The following is a 17,846-nucleotide window of genomic DNA, read 5'->3' as shown; positions in this document are numbered from 1 at the left end:
CGTGGAAATGTCCTGTGTATCTGTACGTGGAAACACCTTCTCACCTGTCTTCAGCAGATGCTTCCTGTTCCTCCTGTAGACTCTTCCATCCGGCGTGCAAACTATGAAGGATCTTGGTTGCTGGCTGGCTGCCAAGTGTCTCCTCTCTGTATTCTGACATTTTCACCTATATGCAGATCTGGTAACTGTCTTGTATGTCTGTCATAGTAGCTCTTTTGCTTTATTTGCTTGTACTTTAGCTTGTCCTGTACTTGAGCATTACTTTCAGGAGTCAGTAGAGTTGTGGATGTTGGCAGCTTGGACTTCAGACGACATCCCATCAACAGCTGTGCAAGAGAGAACCCCACACCCTCAAACGGTGTGTTGCGGTATTCAAGCAGAGCAATGTACGGGTCACCGTTGCTGCTTTGTGTCTTCTTGAGCATGTTCTTCACAGTTTGTACAGTTCTCTCTGCTTGTCCATTAGACTGAGCGTGCCCAGGACTGGAAGTAACATGTTGAAATTCCCAGCTTTCTGAAAACTCTCTAAACTCACCACTGGCATATTGTGGACCATTGTCACTGACGACAATATCTGGAATATCATGTCTTGCAAATGTCGACTTCATTGCGGTAATGACACCTTGACTGGACGTGTCACTTAACTTGGTGATTTCCGGATATTTTGAATAGTAGTCCACACAAAGTAGATATTCTGCACCATTGTAGCAAAAGAGATCTGTGCCAAGCTTCTCCCATGGTCTTCCTGGTAGTGGATGGGGAAGCAAAGGCTCTCTTGGATTGCTGTTTTTATTTTCATTACAAACAGCACATTGAGACACAATGTCCTCTATCTGAGTTGACATACCTGGCTAATAGAGAATGTCCCTTGCTCTTTCTTTACATTTCACTATCCCCAGGTGTGACTCATGAATTCTGTTGAGCATTTCCTGTCTCATTTGATTTAGTATTATGAGTTTTGCCGCTTTGAACATTAGTCCTGATGCACAGCTAATTTCCTCTTTAAATGTCCAGTATTTCTGTATTTCTTTTGGAACATCTTTTCTTTCTGTTGGCCATCCATTCATTGTAATGTCTCTTACCATTTGCATTTCAGGATCTTTTGCAGTCGCTTTCCTGAACATGTTCAACTTCTCCTCAGAAATAGGTAGCTGAGGTGTAACCCAGTTGACCTCCAGCTCTCTTCCTAGCAACTCTTCCTTTTGCTCTTTGAGGTAAGCACGGCTCAAAGCATCAGCGATGTGCAGTTCTTTTCCTGGCTTATAGGTGACTTTGAGAGTGTACCTCTGTAGCCTGAGAAGCATCCTTTGCAGCCTCATAGGAGCTTGATGAAGTGGCTTTTTGAAGATGCTCTCAAGTGGTTTGTGATCACTCTCAACCTGGATTTCTTTGCCTTATACATACTGGTGGAACTTCTCACACCCATAAACTATGGCAAGTAATTCCTTCTCGATTTGAGCATATCGGCGTTGACAGTCTCTAAAGTGCTCATGATCCATACGCCACAGGCCTCCCATCCTGCAGTATAACAGCTCCTATTCCTTCTGAACTGGCATCCACAGACATTGTCACCGGTTCATTGACATCATAGAACTTGAATGCTGGTGCATTGGTAACCAACTGCTTCAATGTGTCAAAACTTTTCTTCTGTTCATCTTCCCAATGCCATTCAGTATTGCTCTCTAGTAGCTTTCGAAGTGGAGCACTGACCTCCGATAAGTTGGGAATGAACTTGGCAAGATACTGCATCATGCCCATGAACCTCAAAAGTCCTTGCTTGTCTTCGGGTGGTGGTAGCTGTACCACAGCCCTTATCTTTTCATTATCTGGTTTTAGCCCATCAGCGCTGAGTACGTGACCTATGTATTTGATCTCTGTAGTTCTGATCCTGCATTTACTTTTGTTCAGTTTTAGGTTGTACTCACGTGCTCCCTCCAGAAGCTTCCTCAATCCCTGATCATGCTCCTCAATGGTGTCACCCCATATCAGTAAATCATCAATGATACTGACCACTCCATCCAGGCCTTCAATCATTTGTGCCACTGACCTCTGGAAAACCTCTGATGCAGAAGAAATCCCAAAGGGTAGATGCAAGAAACGATATCTCCCTATGGGCGTGTTGAAAGTGCATAATTTGGAACTTTCTTCATCCAGCTTGATCTGCCAGAAACCTTGATTTGCATCCAATACTGAAAAGTATTTTGCATTAGGCATGCGGGAGACAACCTCTTCAACCGTGAGCAGCGGATAGTGCTCTCTTTTGATGGCTCGGTTGAGATCTTGTGGATCCATGCAAATCCTAATCTTTTTCTCTGTGACCACAGTCACCATACTATTCACCCAGTCGGTCGGTTCAATTTGTCTTGTTATGACTCCCATCTGTTCCATTCTGTGTAGTTCTTCCACTACTTGATCCCTGAGAGCTACTGGAACCTTCCTTGGAGCATGCACAACTGGTGCAACAGTTGGATCAATCTGGATATGGTGTTTCCCTGGTAAACATCCTAGTCCAGAAAACAAGTCAGCAAAGTCTTTGAGATAGTCATTTTCTTTCTCAACACCATTGATTCACTTCACCAGGCCTAGCTCTACGCATGCTGCTCTGCCTAGTATTGCCGAAAATATGCTGTTGCACAATCTCACACTCTATCTTGTGTTTTTGTCCTTTATACACACAGGTGAGTGTTTTCTTTCCCAATGATGCTGTCTTGTGGCCAAAATATCCAACAAGCTTGCAGGTGGATTTTCCAAGTTTTCCTCTGATGTCCAGTGAGTTGAATGTTTCTGCTGACATCACATTGCACCTCACCCCAATGTCAAGCTTAAATGTCACATTCCTCCTGTTTATTATCAGATCTTGAGTCCATTCATCTTCAACATCCATCTCTGCATTATCAATATTCTTGATGCATACCTCCTGTTCCACTTCAACTGTTCCAAGGAACATGTCACTGTTGCACTCACTCTGTTCCACAGCATGCATTTTCCTTGCTTGCTCCTGCAATTTGCACATCTTTGCAAAGTGATTTTTCTTTCTGCATAATTTGCATGTCTTACCAAAGGCTGGACATTTTCTGTATCCATGTTTATAACCATATCTGTTGCAGTTAACTTCCTTTTGATAATCCTGTGGAACTGGCTTTGTCCTACTTTTGTCAGTTTTCACAGCTTTTATTTTGTATACTTCAGTCTCTTCATTAAGCATTTTAACCTGACTCGACGTGATCTCGCTAGCATGGCACATATCAATCGCTTTTTCCAATGTAAGCTCCGCCTCTCTCAATAGCCTGCCTCTCACAAGATCACCTCGTATGCCGCATACAATCCTGTCACGTATTAAAGAATCATGCAGTTGTCCGAACTCACAATTTTTTGCCTTGTTCTTCAAATCTGTTATGTAGGCATCTATAGTCTCTGTCGGTCCTTGAGCCCTCGTAAAAAAATGTGTCGAATGTACGGTAGGTTTTTTCTCGGTTCGCAGTAATCTTGAAACTTTTTCTTCAACACTTCAATTTTATCTCGCTCACCCTCTTGGAAGACAAATGTGTTGCAAACCTTTATTGCCTCTGCTCCTGCCACATGCAGAAATGTAGCACATTGCACTTTCTCCGTATTTTCAGCTACGCCACTAGCGGTGCAAAACAGCTCAAACTGCTGGAGCCGTACCTTCCAATTCTCAGCAATATTACCTCGTAGGCTTAAACTGCTGGAGCCGTACCTTCCAATTCTCAGCAATATTACCTCGTAGGCTTAAACTGCTGGAGCCGTACCTTCCAATTCTCAGCAATATTACCTCGTAGGCTTAAACTGCTGGAGCCGTACCTTCCAATTCTCAGCAATATTACCTCGTAGGCTTAAACTGCTGGAGCCGTACCTTCCAATTCTCAGCAATATTACCTCGTAGGCTTAAACTGCTGGAGCCGTACCTTCCAATTCTCAGCAATATTACCTCGTAGGCTCAAACTGCTGGAGCCGTACCTTCCAATTCTCAGCAATATTACCTCGTAGGCTCAAACTGCTGGAGCCATACCTTCCAATTCTCAGCAATATTATCTCGTAGGCTCAAACTGCTGGAGCCATACCTTCCAATTCTCAGCAATATTACCTCGTAGGCTCAAACTGCTGGAGCCGTACCTTCCAATTCTCAGCAATATTACCTCGTAGGCTCAAACTGCTGGAGCCGTACCTTCCAATTCTCAGCAATATTACCTCGTAGGCTTAAACTGCTGGAGCCATACCTTCCAATTCTCAGCAATATTACCTCGTAGGCTTAAACTGCTGGAGCCGTACCTTCCAATTCTCAGCAATATTACCTCGTAGGCTTAAACTGCTGGAGCCATACCTTCCAATTCTCAGCAATATTACCTCGTAGGCTCAAACTGCTGGAGCCGTACCTTCCAATTCTCAGCAATATTACCTCGTAGGCTTAAACTGCTGGAGCCATACCTTCCAATTCTCAGCAATATTACCTCGTAGGCTTAAACTGCTGGAGCCGTACCTTCCAATTCTCAGCAATATTACCTCGTAGGCTTAAACTGCTGGAGCCGTACCTTCCAATTCTCAGCAATATTACCTCGTAGGCTTAAACTGCTGGAGCCGTACCTTCCAATTCTCAGCAATATTACCTCGTAGGCTCAAACTGCTGGAGCCGTACCTTCCAATTCTCAGCAATATTACCTCGTAGGCTTAAACTGCTGGAGCCGTACCTTCCAATTCTCAGCAATATTACCTCGTAGGCTCAAACTGCTGGAGCCGTACCTTCCAATTCTCAGCAATATTACCTCGTAGGCTCAAACTGCTGGAGCCGTACCTTCCAATTCTCAGCAATATTACCTCGTAGGCTCAAACTGCTGGAGCCGTACCTTCCAATTCTCAGCAATATTACCTCGTAGGCTCAAACTGCTGGAGCCGTACCTTCCAATTCTCAGCAATATTACCTCGTAGGCTCAAACTGCTGGAGCCGTACCTTCCAATTCTCAGCAATATTACCTCGTAGGCTCAAACTGCTGGAGCCGTACCTTCCAATTCTCAGCAATATTACTTCGTAGGCTCAAACTGCTGGAGCCGTACCTTCCAATTCTCAGCAATATTACCTCGTAGGCTCAAACTGCTGGAGCCGTACCTTCCAATTCTCAGCAATATTACCTCGTAGGCTCAAACTGCTGGAGCCGTACCTTCCAATTCTCAGCAATATTACCTCGTAGGCTCAAACTGCTGGAGCCGTACCTTCCAATTCTCAGCAATATTACCTCGTAGGCTCAAACTGCTGGAGCCGTACCTTCCAATTCTCAGCAATATTACCTCGTAGGCTCAAACTGCTGGAGCCATACCTTCCAATTCTCAGCAATATTACCTCGTAGGCTCAAACTGCTGGAGCCATACCTTCCAATTCTCAGCAATATTACCTCGTAGGCTGAAACTGCTGGAGCCATACCTTCCAATTCTCAGCAATATTACCTCGTAGGCTGAAACTGCTGGAGCCGTACCTTCCAATTCTCAGCAATATTACCTCGTAGGCTCAAACTGCTGGAGCCGTACCTTCCAATTCTCAGCAATATTACCTCGTAGGCTTAAACTGCTGGAGCCGTACCTTCCAATTCTCAGCAATATTACCTCGTAGGCTTAAACTGCTGGAGCCGTACCTTCCAATTCTCAGCAATATTACCTCGTAGGCTCAAACTGCTGGAGCCGTACCTTCCAATTCTCAGCAATATTACCTCGTAGGCTTAAACTGCTGGAGCCGTACCTTCCAATTCTCAGCAATATTACCTCGTAGGCTCAAACTGCTGGAGCCATACCTTCCAATTCTCAGCAATATTACCTCGTAGGCTTAAACTGCTGGAGCCGTACCTTCCAATTCTCAGCAATATTACCTCGTAGGCTTAAACTGCTGGAGCCGTACCTTCCAATTCTCAGCAATATTACCTCGTAGGCTCAAACTGCTGGAGCCATACCTTCCAATTCTCAGCAATATTACCTCGTAGGCTTAAACTGCTGGAGCCGTACCTTCCAATTCTCAGCAATATTACCTCGTAGGCTTAAACTGCTGGAGCCGTACCTTCCAATTCTCAGCAATATTACCTCGTAGGCTTAAACTGCTGGAGCCGTACCTTCCAATTCTCAGCAATATTACCTCGTAGGCTCAAACTGCTGGAGCCATACCTTCCAATTCTCAGCAATATTACCTCGTAGGCTCAAACTGCTGGAGCCGTACCTTCCAATTCTCAGCAATATTACCTCGTAGGCTTAAACTCGACCGTGGCTGTAACTGTGACATCTTTTTACGTGTTGTCTCTTCCTTTCCTTTCCGCTTTCCTCTGACACCATGTAGCGTTAATGTGACTCGGACACCGCAGTATTAAACACACATGTTTATTCACCAGACTTCCATTTTACAAAACCCCCGCGTTCTGACGTCATACGCACTCTGACCTACGAATACTCACATAATACATTACACTCTTCTTCTTTCCATTACAACACCCACCTCATTTCCCACTGGATCTACTGTAGATCCAATAAAAAGTAATCAATTTGAAATATTGACCACTTTATATTATACGCTAATATAGACAAGTGAACTAAGCATATCTCCATGTCTGCAGATGACACAAAGTTACGTGGGGGGGGGGGGGGGGTAAGTGTGAATTCTAACTGACAGGATGTCGGTGTGGGGTATACATGGCAATCAGCTTAGTGACAGAGTCAAATAAGGGGAGATGCAACAAGACCTGGGTGGCCTGGTGCTCAGTTAGATCAATTTGGAAATGACATCAATCTGCAGCTGTGGTCCTGGGGAGATCCAACAGCAATTGCTGTAATAAAGCAGATGATTCCTTCAATTCCCTATCAAAGACTTCCCCTGACTAAAAATGCCTTCTCTGGACATTCTCTCATTGCTACTGTTTTCTGTATTGCAGTGTTCCACTCCTTTCAACACCATTGTGCACAGACTAGCTGAACAAACATTAACACAAGGAAGCCACATGGTGTCACCACTCCTACCTTCCCAAAGCTGCCTTTTCCCAGCACCATCAAAAAGTTGAAGTCAGTCAGCTTCACCCGGTCTCGATTGCCATTGTTGTCAATTTTGGACCAAGAATCAGATCTCTTCTCCTCAGCCGCCTTAGATCCTGGTCCAATTCTGGCTCTCTAGAAAAAGACAGAAGACCACCAGTAATAATACTCAAGCTATGTCTGTCAACCAAGGCAAAAATGATAAGGCTGCAGGGAGAGAGGAGTACAGTGACACAGCAGGTAGCACCAGAGACCCCTTTCAATCCTAACTTCAGGCATGTCTGTGTGCAGTTTGCATCACCCTGGTTTCCCCAGCGTATTCCAGTTTCCTCCCACATGCAAAGGTGTGCAGGCTGATAGGTCTATTTGCTGCTGTAAATTGCCCCTACCATGTGGAGTAGTGGCAAAATCTGGAGGAAATTGAAAGGAATGTGGGGAGAATAGATGACAGGGAAAATTAAAGGGGAATGGGATTGTCTGAGCTACTATCAACTACTATCAGCTACTAGCACCAAATTTCTTGGAGTTCACCTGACGGAGAATCTCACCTGGTCCCTCAACACCAGCTCCACAGCAAAGAAAGCCCAGCAGCGTCTCTACTTTTTGCGAAGGCTGAGGAAAGTCCATCTCCCACCCCCCATCCTCATCACATTCTACAGGGGTTGTATTGAGAGCATCCTGAGCAACTGCATCACTGCCTGGTTCGGAAATTGCACCATCTCGGATCGCAAGACCCTGCAGCGAATAGTGAGGCCAGTTGAGAAGATCATTGGGGTCTCTCTTCCTGCCATCACGGACATTTACACTACACGCTGCATCTGCAAAGGAAACAGCATTATGAAGGACCCCATGCACCCCTCATACAATCTCTTCTCCCTCCTGCCGTCTGAGAAAAGGCTCCGAAGCATTCGGGCTCTCACGACCAGTCTATGTAACAGTTTCTTCCGCCAAGCTATCAGACTCCTCAATACCCGAAGCCTGGACTGACACCTTGCCCTACTGTCCTGTTTATTATTTATTGTAATGCCTGCACTGTTTTTGTCCACTTTATGCAGTCCAGTGTAGGTCTGTAGTCTAGTGTAGCTTTCTCTGTGTTTTTTTTATTATGTAGTTCAGTCTAGTTTTTTGTACTGTGTCATGTAACACCATGGTCCTGAAATACGTTGTCTCATTTTTACTATGCACTGTGCCAGCAGTTATGATCGAAATGACAATAAAAGTTGACTTGACTTGTATAGGCAGTTAGATAATAGATAATAGAATAGTACAGCACATTACAGGCCCTTCGGCCCACAATATTGTGCTGACCCTCAAACCCTGCCTCCCATATAACCCCCTACCTTAAATTCCTCCATATACCTGTCTAGTAGTCTCTTAAACTTCACTAGTATATCTGCCTCCACCACTGACTCAGGCAGTGCATTCCACACACCAACCACTCTCTGAGTGAAAAACCTTCCTCTAATATCCCCCTTGAACTTCCCTCCCCTTACCTTAAAGCCATGTCCTCTTATACTGAGCAGTGGTGCCCTGGGGAAGAGGCGCTGGCTGTCCACTCTGTCCATTCCTCTTAATATCTTGTACACCTCTATCATGTCTCCTCTCATCCTCCTTCTCTCCAAAGAGCCCTAGCTCCCTTAATCTCTGATCATAATCCATACTCTCTAAACCAGGCAGCATCCTGGTAAATCTCCTCTGTACCCTTTCCAATGCTTCCACATCCTTCCTATACTGAGGCAACCAGAACTGGACACAGTACTCTAAGTGTGGCCTAACTAGAGTTTTATAGAGCTGCATCTTTACATCGCGTCTCTTAAACTCTGTCCCTCGACTTATGAAAGCTAACACCCCATAAGCTTTCTTAACTACCCTATCTACCTGTGAGGCAACTTTCAGGGATCTGTGGACATGTACCCCCGGATCCCTCTGCTCCTCCACACTACCAAGTATCCTGCCATTTACTTTGTACTCTGCCTTGGAGTTTGTCCTTACAAAGTGTACCACCTCACACTTCTCTGGGTTGAATTCCATCTGCCACTACTCAGCCCACTTCTGCATCCTATCAATGTATCTCTGCAATCTTCAACAATCCTCTACACTATCTACAACACCACCAACCTTTGTGTCATCTGCAAACTTGCCAACCCACCCTTCTACCCCCACATCCAGGTCGTTAATAAAAAATCACGAAAAGTAGAGGTCTCAGAACAGATCCTTGTGGGACACCACTAGTCACAACCCTCCAATCTGAATATACTCCCTCCACCACAACCCTCTGCCTTCTGAAGGCAAGCCAATTCTGAATCCACCTGGCTAAACTTCCCTGGATCCCATGCCTTCTGACTTTCTGAATAAGCCTACCATGTGGAACCTTGTCAAATGCCATACTAAAATCTATGTAGATCACATCCACCGCACTACCCTCATCTATATGCCTGGTCACCTGCTCAAAGAACTCTATCAGGCATGTTAGACACGATCTGCCCTTCACAAAGCCATGCTGACTGTCCCTGATCAGACCATGATTCTCTAAATGCCCATAGATCCTATCTCTAAGAATCTTTTCCAACAGCTTTCCCACCACAGACGTAAGGCTCACTGGTCTATAATTACCCGGACTACCCCTCCTACCTTTTTTGAACAAGGGGACAACATTTGCCTCCCTCCAATCCTCCAGTACCATTCCTGTGGACAACGAGGACATAAAGATCCTAGCCAGAGGCTCAGCAATCTCTTCCCTCGCCTTGTGGAGCAGCCTTGGCAATATTCCGTCAGGCCCTGGGGACTTATGCTTCCTAATGTATTTTAACAACTCCAACACCTCCTCTCCCTTAATATCAACATGCTCCAGAACATCAACCTCACTCATATTGTCCTCACCGTCATCAAGTTCCCTCTCATTGGTGAATACCGAAGAGAAGTATTCATTGAGGACCTCGCTCACTTCCACAGCCTCCAGGCACATCTTCCCACTTTTATCTCTAATCGGTCCTACCTTTACTCCTGTCATCCTTTTGTTCTTCACATAATTGAAGAATGCCTTGGGGTTTTCCTTTACCCTACTCACCAAGGCCTTCTCATGCCCCCTTCTTGCTCTTCTCAGCCCCTTCTTAAGCTCCTTTCTTGCTACCTTATATTCCTCAATAGACTCATCTGATCCTTGCTTCCTAAACCTCATGTATGCTGCCTTCTTCCACCTGACTAGATTTTCTACTTCACTTGTCACCCATGGTTCCTTCATCCTACCATTCTTTATCTTCCTCACCAGGGCAAATTTATCCCTAACATCCTGCAAAAGATCCTTAAACATGGACCACAGGTCCATCAACCCAATTCACACCCGCAAGTTCCAGCCTTATAGCCTCATAATTTACCCTTCCCCAATTAAAAATTTTCCTGTCCTCTCTGATTCTATCCTTTTCCATGATAATGCTAAAGGCCAGGGAGTGGTGATCACTGTCCCCCAGATGCTCACCCACTGACAGATCTGTGACCTGACCCAGTTCGTTACCTAATTCTAGATCTAGTATGGCATTCCCCCTAGTCGGCTTGTCAACATACTGTGACAGGAATCCATTCTGGACACACTTAACAAACTCTGCCCCATCTAAACCGCTGTAACTAATCTGGTGTCTATCAATATTAGGGAAGTTAAAGTCACCCATGATAACAACCCTGTTATTTTTGCACCTTTCCAAAATCTGCCTCCCAGTCTGCTCCTCGGTATCGCTGCTGCTACCGGGGGGCCTACAGAATACCCCCAGTAGAGTAACTGCTCCCTTCCTGTTCCTGACTTCTACCCATACTGACTCAAAAGAGATCCTGCTACATTATCCACCCTTTCTGCAGCTGTAATAGTATCCCTGACCAGTAATGCCACCCCTCCTCCCCTTTTCCCCACTCTCTATCCCTTTTAAAGCACTTAAATCCAGGAATATTGAGAATCCATTCCTGCCCTGGTTCCAGCCAAGTCTCCTTAATGGCCACTACATCATAATTCCATGTATGTATCCAAGCTCTCAGTTCATCATCTTTGTTCCTGATGCTTCTTGCATTGAAGTACACACACTTTAGCCCTTCTACCTTACTACCTTTACACCCTTTATTCTGCTTCTTTTTCCTCAAAGCCTCTCTATATGTTACACCTGGCTTTACTCCATGCACTTCTTTCACTGCTCTATCGCTCCGGGTCCCATCCCCCTTGCAAATTAGTTTAAACCCTCCCGAACCATGCTAGCAAACCTACCTGCAAGGATATTGCTCCCCCTCGAGTTCAGGTGCAACCCATCCAATCTGTACAGGTCCCACCTTCCCCAGAAGAGATCCCAATGATCCAAAAATCTAAAACCCTGCGCCCTGCACCAACTCCCCAGCCACACATTCAACTGCCATCTCCTCCAATTCTTACCATCACTATCACGTAGCACTGGCAGCAATCCTGAGAACGCCACCCTTGAGGTCCTGTTCTTCAGCCTTCTACCAAGTTCCCGAAACTCACATTTCAGGACCTCATCCCTCTTCCTGCCTATGTCATTGGTACCAACATGTATCACGACTTCTGGTTGCTTTCCTTCTCATAACAGTATGTCATGCACCCGGTCAGAGACATCCCGGACCCTGGCACCTGGGAGGCAACAAACCATGCGGGTGTCCTTCTCATGTCCCCAAAATCTCCTGTCTGCTCCCCTGACTATAGAGTCTCCAATGACGACAGCTCTCCTCTTCTCCGTCCCATCCTTCTGCACCATAGCGTCAGACTCAGTGCCAGAGGCCCTGCCACTGTGCCTCACACCTGGTCGGTCATCCTTGCCAACAGCATCCAGGATGGTAAACTTATTATTCAGGGGAATGGCTACAGGGGTGCTCTGCACTACCTGTCTACTCTCCTTCGCTTTCCCCCCTCGGACTGTCACCCAATGACCTGCTTCCGGCAGCCTAGGTGTGACTACCTCCCTGTAGCTCTCATCTATGACTGCCTCATTCTCCCTTATGAGTCGAATGTCATCCAACTGCTGCTCCAGATTCCTCTCATGGTCTTCCAGATCGCCCAGCCGCAAACAGTTCTGGCAAATGTGACTCCACGGGAGAGGGGAGTTCCTCCAAGACTGCCACATCTCACAGGACAGGCACATCACCGTCTCAGGAGGCATTGCAAAGACTAACTGGGAACAAACTCGTCTTCTGCCTCTTCTCGTTGAAACCTCTCGAGTCAAAGCCTTAAATCTCCACTCCTTCACTGGCCCACTCACTCACTAGCCGCTTTCCACAGGCCACTCAAACTCAAACAATCCCTTTCCTATGATGTAAGAAAAGTGGTGTAGGGGCAGAGCGGTCCAAGAAGAGAAACCAGTTGTTACAGTCTGGGTGGGAGGGGCTGTTAGAAACGTTTTTTAAGTCAGGGTCAGAAAATTGCTGGCAAAGGCAGTATTTACTGTCCATCTCATTGCCTTTGAGAAGGTGGAGGTGAGCTATCTCCTTGAACAGCTGCAGCCCTTGTGCTGAAGGTACTGCCACAATGTGGTTTGGGGAGGGAGTTCCAGGATTTCGAAAGAGCAGTGATATATCTCCAAATGAGTAAAAAGTGTGACTTCGAGGAGAAGCTGCAGGCAATGGTGCTTCCACGTACCAGCTGCCCTGATCTTGGTGGGACAGGTGGCAGGTTTGGGAAGTGTTGTCAAAGCATGACAGAACTACATTATGAAGAGTCACAATTGCAGTCAGTTGCAGCAGGGATTATTAGAATGCAAGGCTGGGAGAAATAGTATATTCCAAAAAGTGGAAAGTCTTTTAATACCTGGAGTGGCCTTTACGTTCCCAGGAGTGCTGGGGGAATGAAGCTCCTAGAGGATGCATTATTTTCTGAGGTGTGACTATAGCCCAAGAATTAGGGCAAAAACTGTCAAGTGGGGTACTAATGTCTCACAAGTTAAATTTTTATAAATGCAAAGAATGTAGGTGTCACGAAGATTAAAATGGTGACCAGGCAAAAGTAGGTCCCTTTAGAGATTAGCATGTCCGCCTATGTCTCAAAACAGCAGGACATGTATTTGATTTTTAATGAATATTTCTCCTCGGTATTTACTGAGGATAAATCATGATTGCTCAGGAGGTAAAGGAAACAAGTGGAGATGTTTTGAGGAACATTCATTTTATCAGGGAGGATGTAATTGCAGCCTCACAGTGTTTTAAAGTGGTTAAATCCCCGGAGCCTGACCAAATGTATCCTTGGACTTTAATGAAAGCTGAAAGATAAATTGTGGGGACCCTTGCAGAGATACTTGTTTCATTATTAGCCATTGGTGATGTTCTCAAAGAGTGGGTGACCAATATTGTTAGATTGTTTAAGGGCAGTAAGGATAAGCCAGCAAACTACAGGCCAGCCAGCCTGACATCAGCAATGGGGAAACTCTGGAGGGAATTCCAAGGACAGGATCTACCAGTATTTGGAAAGAAAGAGTCTAATTAGGAGGAGTTAGCACTAATTTATGCTTGGAACTTCATGTTTGATGAACATGCTGGAGTTTTTGGAGAGGTTACACAAAAGGTAAATGAGGGTAGGGCAGTGGATGTTTTCTATTCAGACTTTGATAGCGCTGATCTGTAAAGTCAGGTCCCACAGAATCCAGGGAGCACTAGTTAGGTAGATTTAAAATTGGCTCAGAGGACTTTCTTGGAATGGAGGCCAGAGATTAATGGTGTGCCACAGGAGTTGGTGTTGTTATTCATTATTTATAAAAATGAGTTGGATGCGAATGCACAGGACATGATCAGTAAAGGTTATGGATGACATGATACTAAGAGGTGTTGTTGATAATGAAGAACAGATTTTGATTAGTTAGGGAAGATATCCAAGGAATGTAAAATACATTTCAATATAGATAAATGTGAGTTGATGCATTTTGGCAAGTCAAATCAGCCTAGAACTTATACCATGAATGCCAGGGCATACACATTTTAACAGATCAGAGGGACTCAGGAGTACAAGAGCGTCATCTGTTGAAAGTGATGTTGCCAATAGAAAGAGTGGTGAAGGAGGCATTCACCTGGCCATCAGTCAGAGACTAGATGGGTGGGAACCATGGTGGGCGTTCAGAGAACTGAGTATAGAACTTGGGACATTATATTGCAATCACATTAGTCTTTTGTGAAGCAGTACTTGGAGTTCTGTGTAAAGTTTTTGTCACCTTATTACAGGAAATAAGAGGTTAAACTAAAAGAATCCAGAAAAGTCTTATGAACATGTTGCCAAGACGAGAGAGCCTGAGTTAGAGTGGTTGGTCAGGCTCGCTCTTTATTCCTTTGACCTCAGAAGTTTATAAAATCATGATAAGGTAAGGTAGGCACTCTTTTTCCCCAGGATATGAAAGTCCAAAACTGCAGGCATAGATTTAGGGTGAGAGTGGAAAGATTTAAAGAGGATTTGAGGGGCAACTTCTTCACACAGAAGGTAGTAAATTATGGAATGAACTGCCAGAGGACGTGGTTGAGGCATGTTACAATATTATCATTTATGAAGCATTTGGATTGGTACTGAACATGGAGAGATCGGGCTTAGAAGGATACGGCCCAAACACAGGAAATTAGGTCTAGATGGGTGGGTGTCATGGATGGTATGGACTTGTTGGGCTGAAGGGCCTATATTGCTCTATGACTATAACTGGGATTAGTTGAGAGGAGCAAAGTTTGGAGGTTTATTATTGAGAGGGGTAGGACAGATGGCATATGCACACTATAGAAAATGCTGGGTGCAGCTGCTAACACTGGGACAAATACTAGGAAAATTGGGAGGGATGTCAGAATAGGTTGTGTTACCGAGGTCCAGGAATAGAGGAGACTGCGCTGAATGCGTGGCTGTGACAACTTCCCTATTGGGAGTCCACAGACACTGCAGATCAGTAATAACATTTCCTCCTTGTTGATAATCAACTTAAGATGCATCATAAGGATGCATGCTTAGCCGATGGCTCTACTGTTCCAAAACCATGATTATGTGGCTAAGCACAGCTCAAATGGAATCTACAAATACGCCAATTACCCCACTGTTGTTGGTAAAATCTCAGATGGAGATGAGGCAGCTTGCAGGAGGGAGACAGATCAGCTGATTGAGTGGGGTCACAACAACAATGTCGTACTCAATGTCAGCAAGACCAAGAAACTGATTGTGGACTTTAGGAAGAGGAAGTCAGACAAACACAGACCTTTCCATATTGATGGGTCAGCGGTAGAAAAGGTGAGCCACTTTAATTTCCTGGGTGTCAACATCTCGTAGAATTTGTCCGTGGCCAAACACACTGATGCAATCACAAAGAAAGCACACCTATGTCTCTACTTTGTTCAGAGCTAAGGAGATTTGATATGTCATCAAAAATTCTTGGGAATTTCTATAGATGTACTGTGGAGAGTATTTGCCTGGTATGGAGCTGTCAAAGAACAGGATCACATGAAATTATTGAGGGTTATAGACTCAACCAACATAATGGGCACAACCCACCATTGAGGACATCTTAATAAGGGAGTACCTTAAGAAAGTAGCATCTATCATTTCAGGACATGCCATCTTCTCATTGCTAACACTAGTGAGGAGGTACAGGAGCAGGAAGACTCACACTCAATGATTTAAGAACATCCTCTTCACCTCCGTCATCATAATGGATTGTCTCAACAATCCATTAGCCCATTTTTTATAATTTATAGATTTCTGTCTTGGCACTGTACTGTACCACAAACAAGTTTCATGCCATATGTCAGTGATAATACATCTGAATCAGACTCTTTTCTGAGATGGTGGGGATATTTGTAGTGTACGGTTGACCATAGGTTTATTTGAACACTGGAAGAGTAGAAGGAGATGAGGGTGGGCTGAGGTCTCTGGAATGGTATGGAACTAACAACATCTCCAGATGAGCTTTGAAGTGTCCATTACTGGAAAGTGGGCTGATCAGCTGCAAAGTTTCACTTCTTGCCACTGATGGGGTATTACTTCCTATAAGTTTTACTTCTTGTGCCACTGATTTCAAGAATTGGATGATGATAAAACAGCCTTCAGAACATGACCTTTTCACTTTTTTGCAACAACATCTGCCCTCTGTGACTCAGTAACTGAACTGGGATACGCTCTGTTCCAGCTCTACCCTATGATTCAGCTCCAACCCAGCATCCAGAACACCAGGATGAATATGGGGGTTGGCTATGTGTGAGATTGGAATGGGGAAGAGGCTGGTCACTGATGATTTGTGATAGTCATCAGGCTCTTAGCCCCTTAAATAGACCCCACCAGAACACAAGCTGGCCCCTCAGCCTGTTACATGGGTCCCTCTCCTGACTCAGAACTCACCCCCTCCCATCACAGAAATCCCAACTCCACACCATTACCCAAACCCCACTGGCAGTCTCTGGTTCACTCACCTCAAATTTCTGCCTCAGCTCCTCATTTCCTTCAATGTCCTCATCAGGAGGCACGGGAACATTGTAGTACTCCCCTTCCTCTTGACTCAGCAGCTTGTACCTGCACAGGAAAGGTTACACTCAGCTTCAACCTGATCCTGGCTATCTGCTCACAGCCCAGTGAACACTGGTAGTAGGTGCTCACCTCTCTGACTAGAGGCTTGTGGCTTTTGTCATCTATATCAACAATGTAGTAAACTGGATCAACAAATTTGCAGAAGACACCAAAGTTGGGGGTATAGTGGACAGCAAGGAAGGCTATGAAAGCTTGCAGTGGGATCTTGACCAACTGACAAATAGAATTTCAGCAGACAAGTGTTCACTTTGGAAACACAAACCAGGGTAGGATTCATGAGGTGAATGGAAGGCCATCAAGGAGTGTGGTAGAAGAGGGACCTGGGTAAACAGATCCATAATTCATTGAAAGTGCTGTCCCAAGTAGATAGGGACATAAAGAAAGCTTTTGGTAGATTGGCCTTCATAAATCAAATTACTGAATAAGGGAGTTGGGATGTTATTTTGAAGTTATAAGACATTGATGAGGCCTAATTTGGCGAATTGTGTGCAGTTCTAGTCACCTCCTTACAGGAAAGCTATCAATAAGATTGAAAAAGTGCATAGAAGATTTACAAGGATTTTGCCAGGACTTGAGGACCTGAGTTATAAAGAAAGGTTGAATAGAATTTTATTCCATATAGCGTTGAGGAATGAATGAGGGGAGATTTGATAGAGGTATATAAAATTGTGAAGGGTATAGACAAGGTGAATGCAAGCAGGTTTTTTCCTCTGAGGTTGGGTGAGACTAGAACTAGAGGTCATGGGTTAAGGGTGAAAGGTGAAATGTTTAAGGGGAACATGACAGAGAATTTCTTCACTCAGAAAGTGGTAAGAGTGAGGAATGACCTGGCTGTACAAGTGGTGGATTCTGGTTTGAATTCAACATTTAAGAGGAATTTTGATAGGTACATAGATGAGAAGGACATGGAGACTATGGTCTGACTGCAGGTCAATGTGACTAGGCAGATTAATGGTTCAGTACAAACTAGATAGATCAAAGGGCCTGTTCTTGAGCTGTAACACTGTTGTGCTTAAATACTCACAAGGGCCCAGAAGGTACCTCACACTAGCAATGGCTGCGTGACAGCACTGTTTTTTCAGTGATGCAGAGGAAGAATCATCCAGCTTCCACCACAGACAGCTGGGCTCTGGGCTCAAATGCTCTCCCAAATGCCCACTTACAAAAAGTATTTACAACGTGGTATGCCCACTGGGATTGGGGACTACTCCCACCCACAACATAATGTCACCAAGGAATGCAGCAGAACAGACACATCAAAGCAGGGCATTGGTATTTTTAGAAAAGTTATCTTCACATAGCTCTGGAG

At 44.9% G+C, this 17,846-nt stretch overlaps 1 protein-coding gene across 2 annotated transcripts in view; it reads right to left on the bottom strand.

Annotated features, from left to right (window-relative positions):
• LOC140735836 (protein kinase C beta type) overlaps positions 1-17,846 on the bottom strand; it is a 372,385-nt gene that overhangs the window by 81,320 nt on the left and 273,219 nt on the right. For both annotated transcript variants that reach the window (XM_073061348.1, XM_073061347.1), the window contains exons 8-9: positions 16,423-16,522; positions 7,006-7,152 (exon numbers count right to left, since the gene is read on the bottom strand). In XM_073061348.1, coding sequence (XP_072917449.1) covers positions 7,006-7,152; positions 16,423-16,522 — 247 coding nt within the window. The remainder of the gene's footprint in view (positions 1-7,005; positions 7,153-16,422; positions 16,523-17,846) is intronic.

The sequence above is a fragment of the Hemitrygon akajei genome, chromosome 11, assembly GCF_048418815.1.
Source record: "Hemitrygon akajei chromosome 11, sHemAka1.3, whole genome shotgun sequence".
NCBI lineage: Eukaryota > Metazoa > Chordata > Chondrichthyes > Myliobatiformes > Dasyatidae > Hemitrygon > Hemitrygon akajei.
Note: the sequence above shows the minus strand (reverse complement) of the source record. Positions and strands in the feature narration are given on the sequence as shown.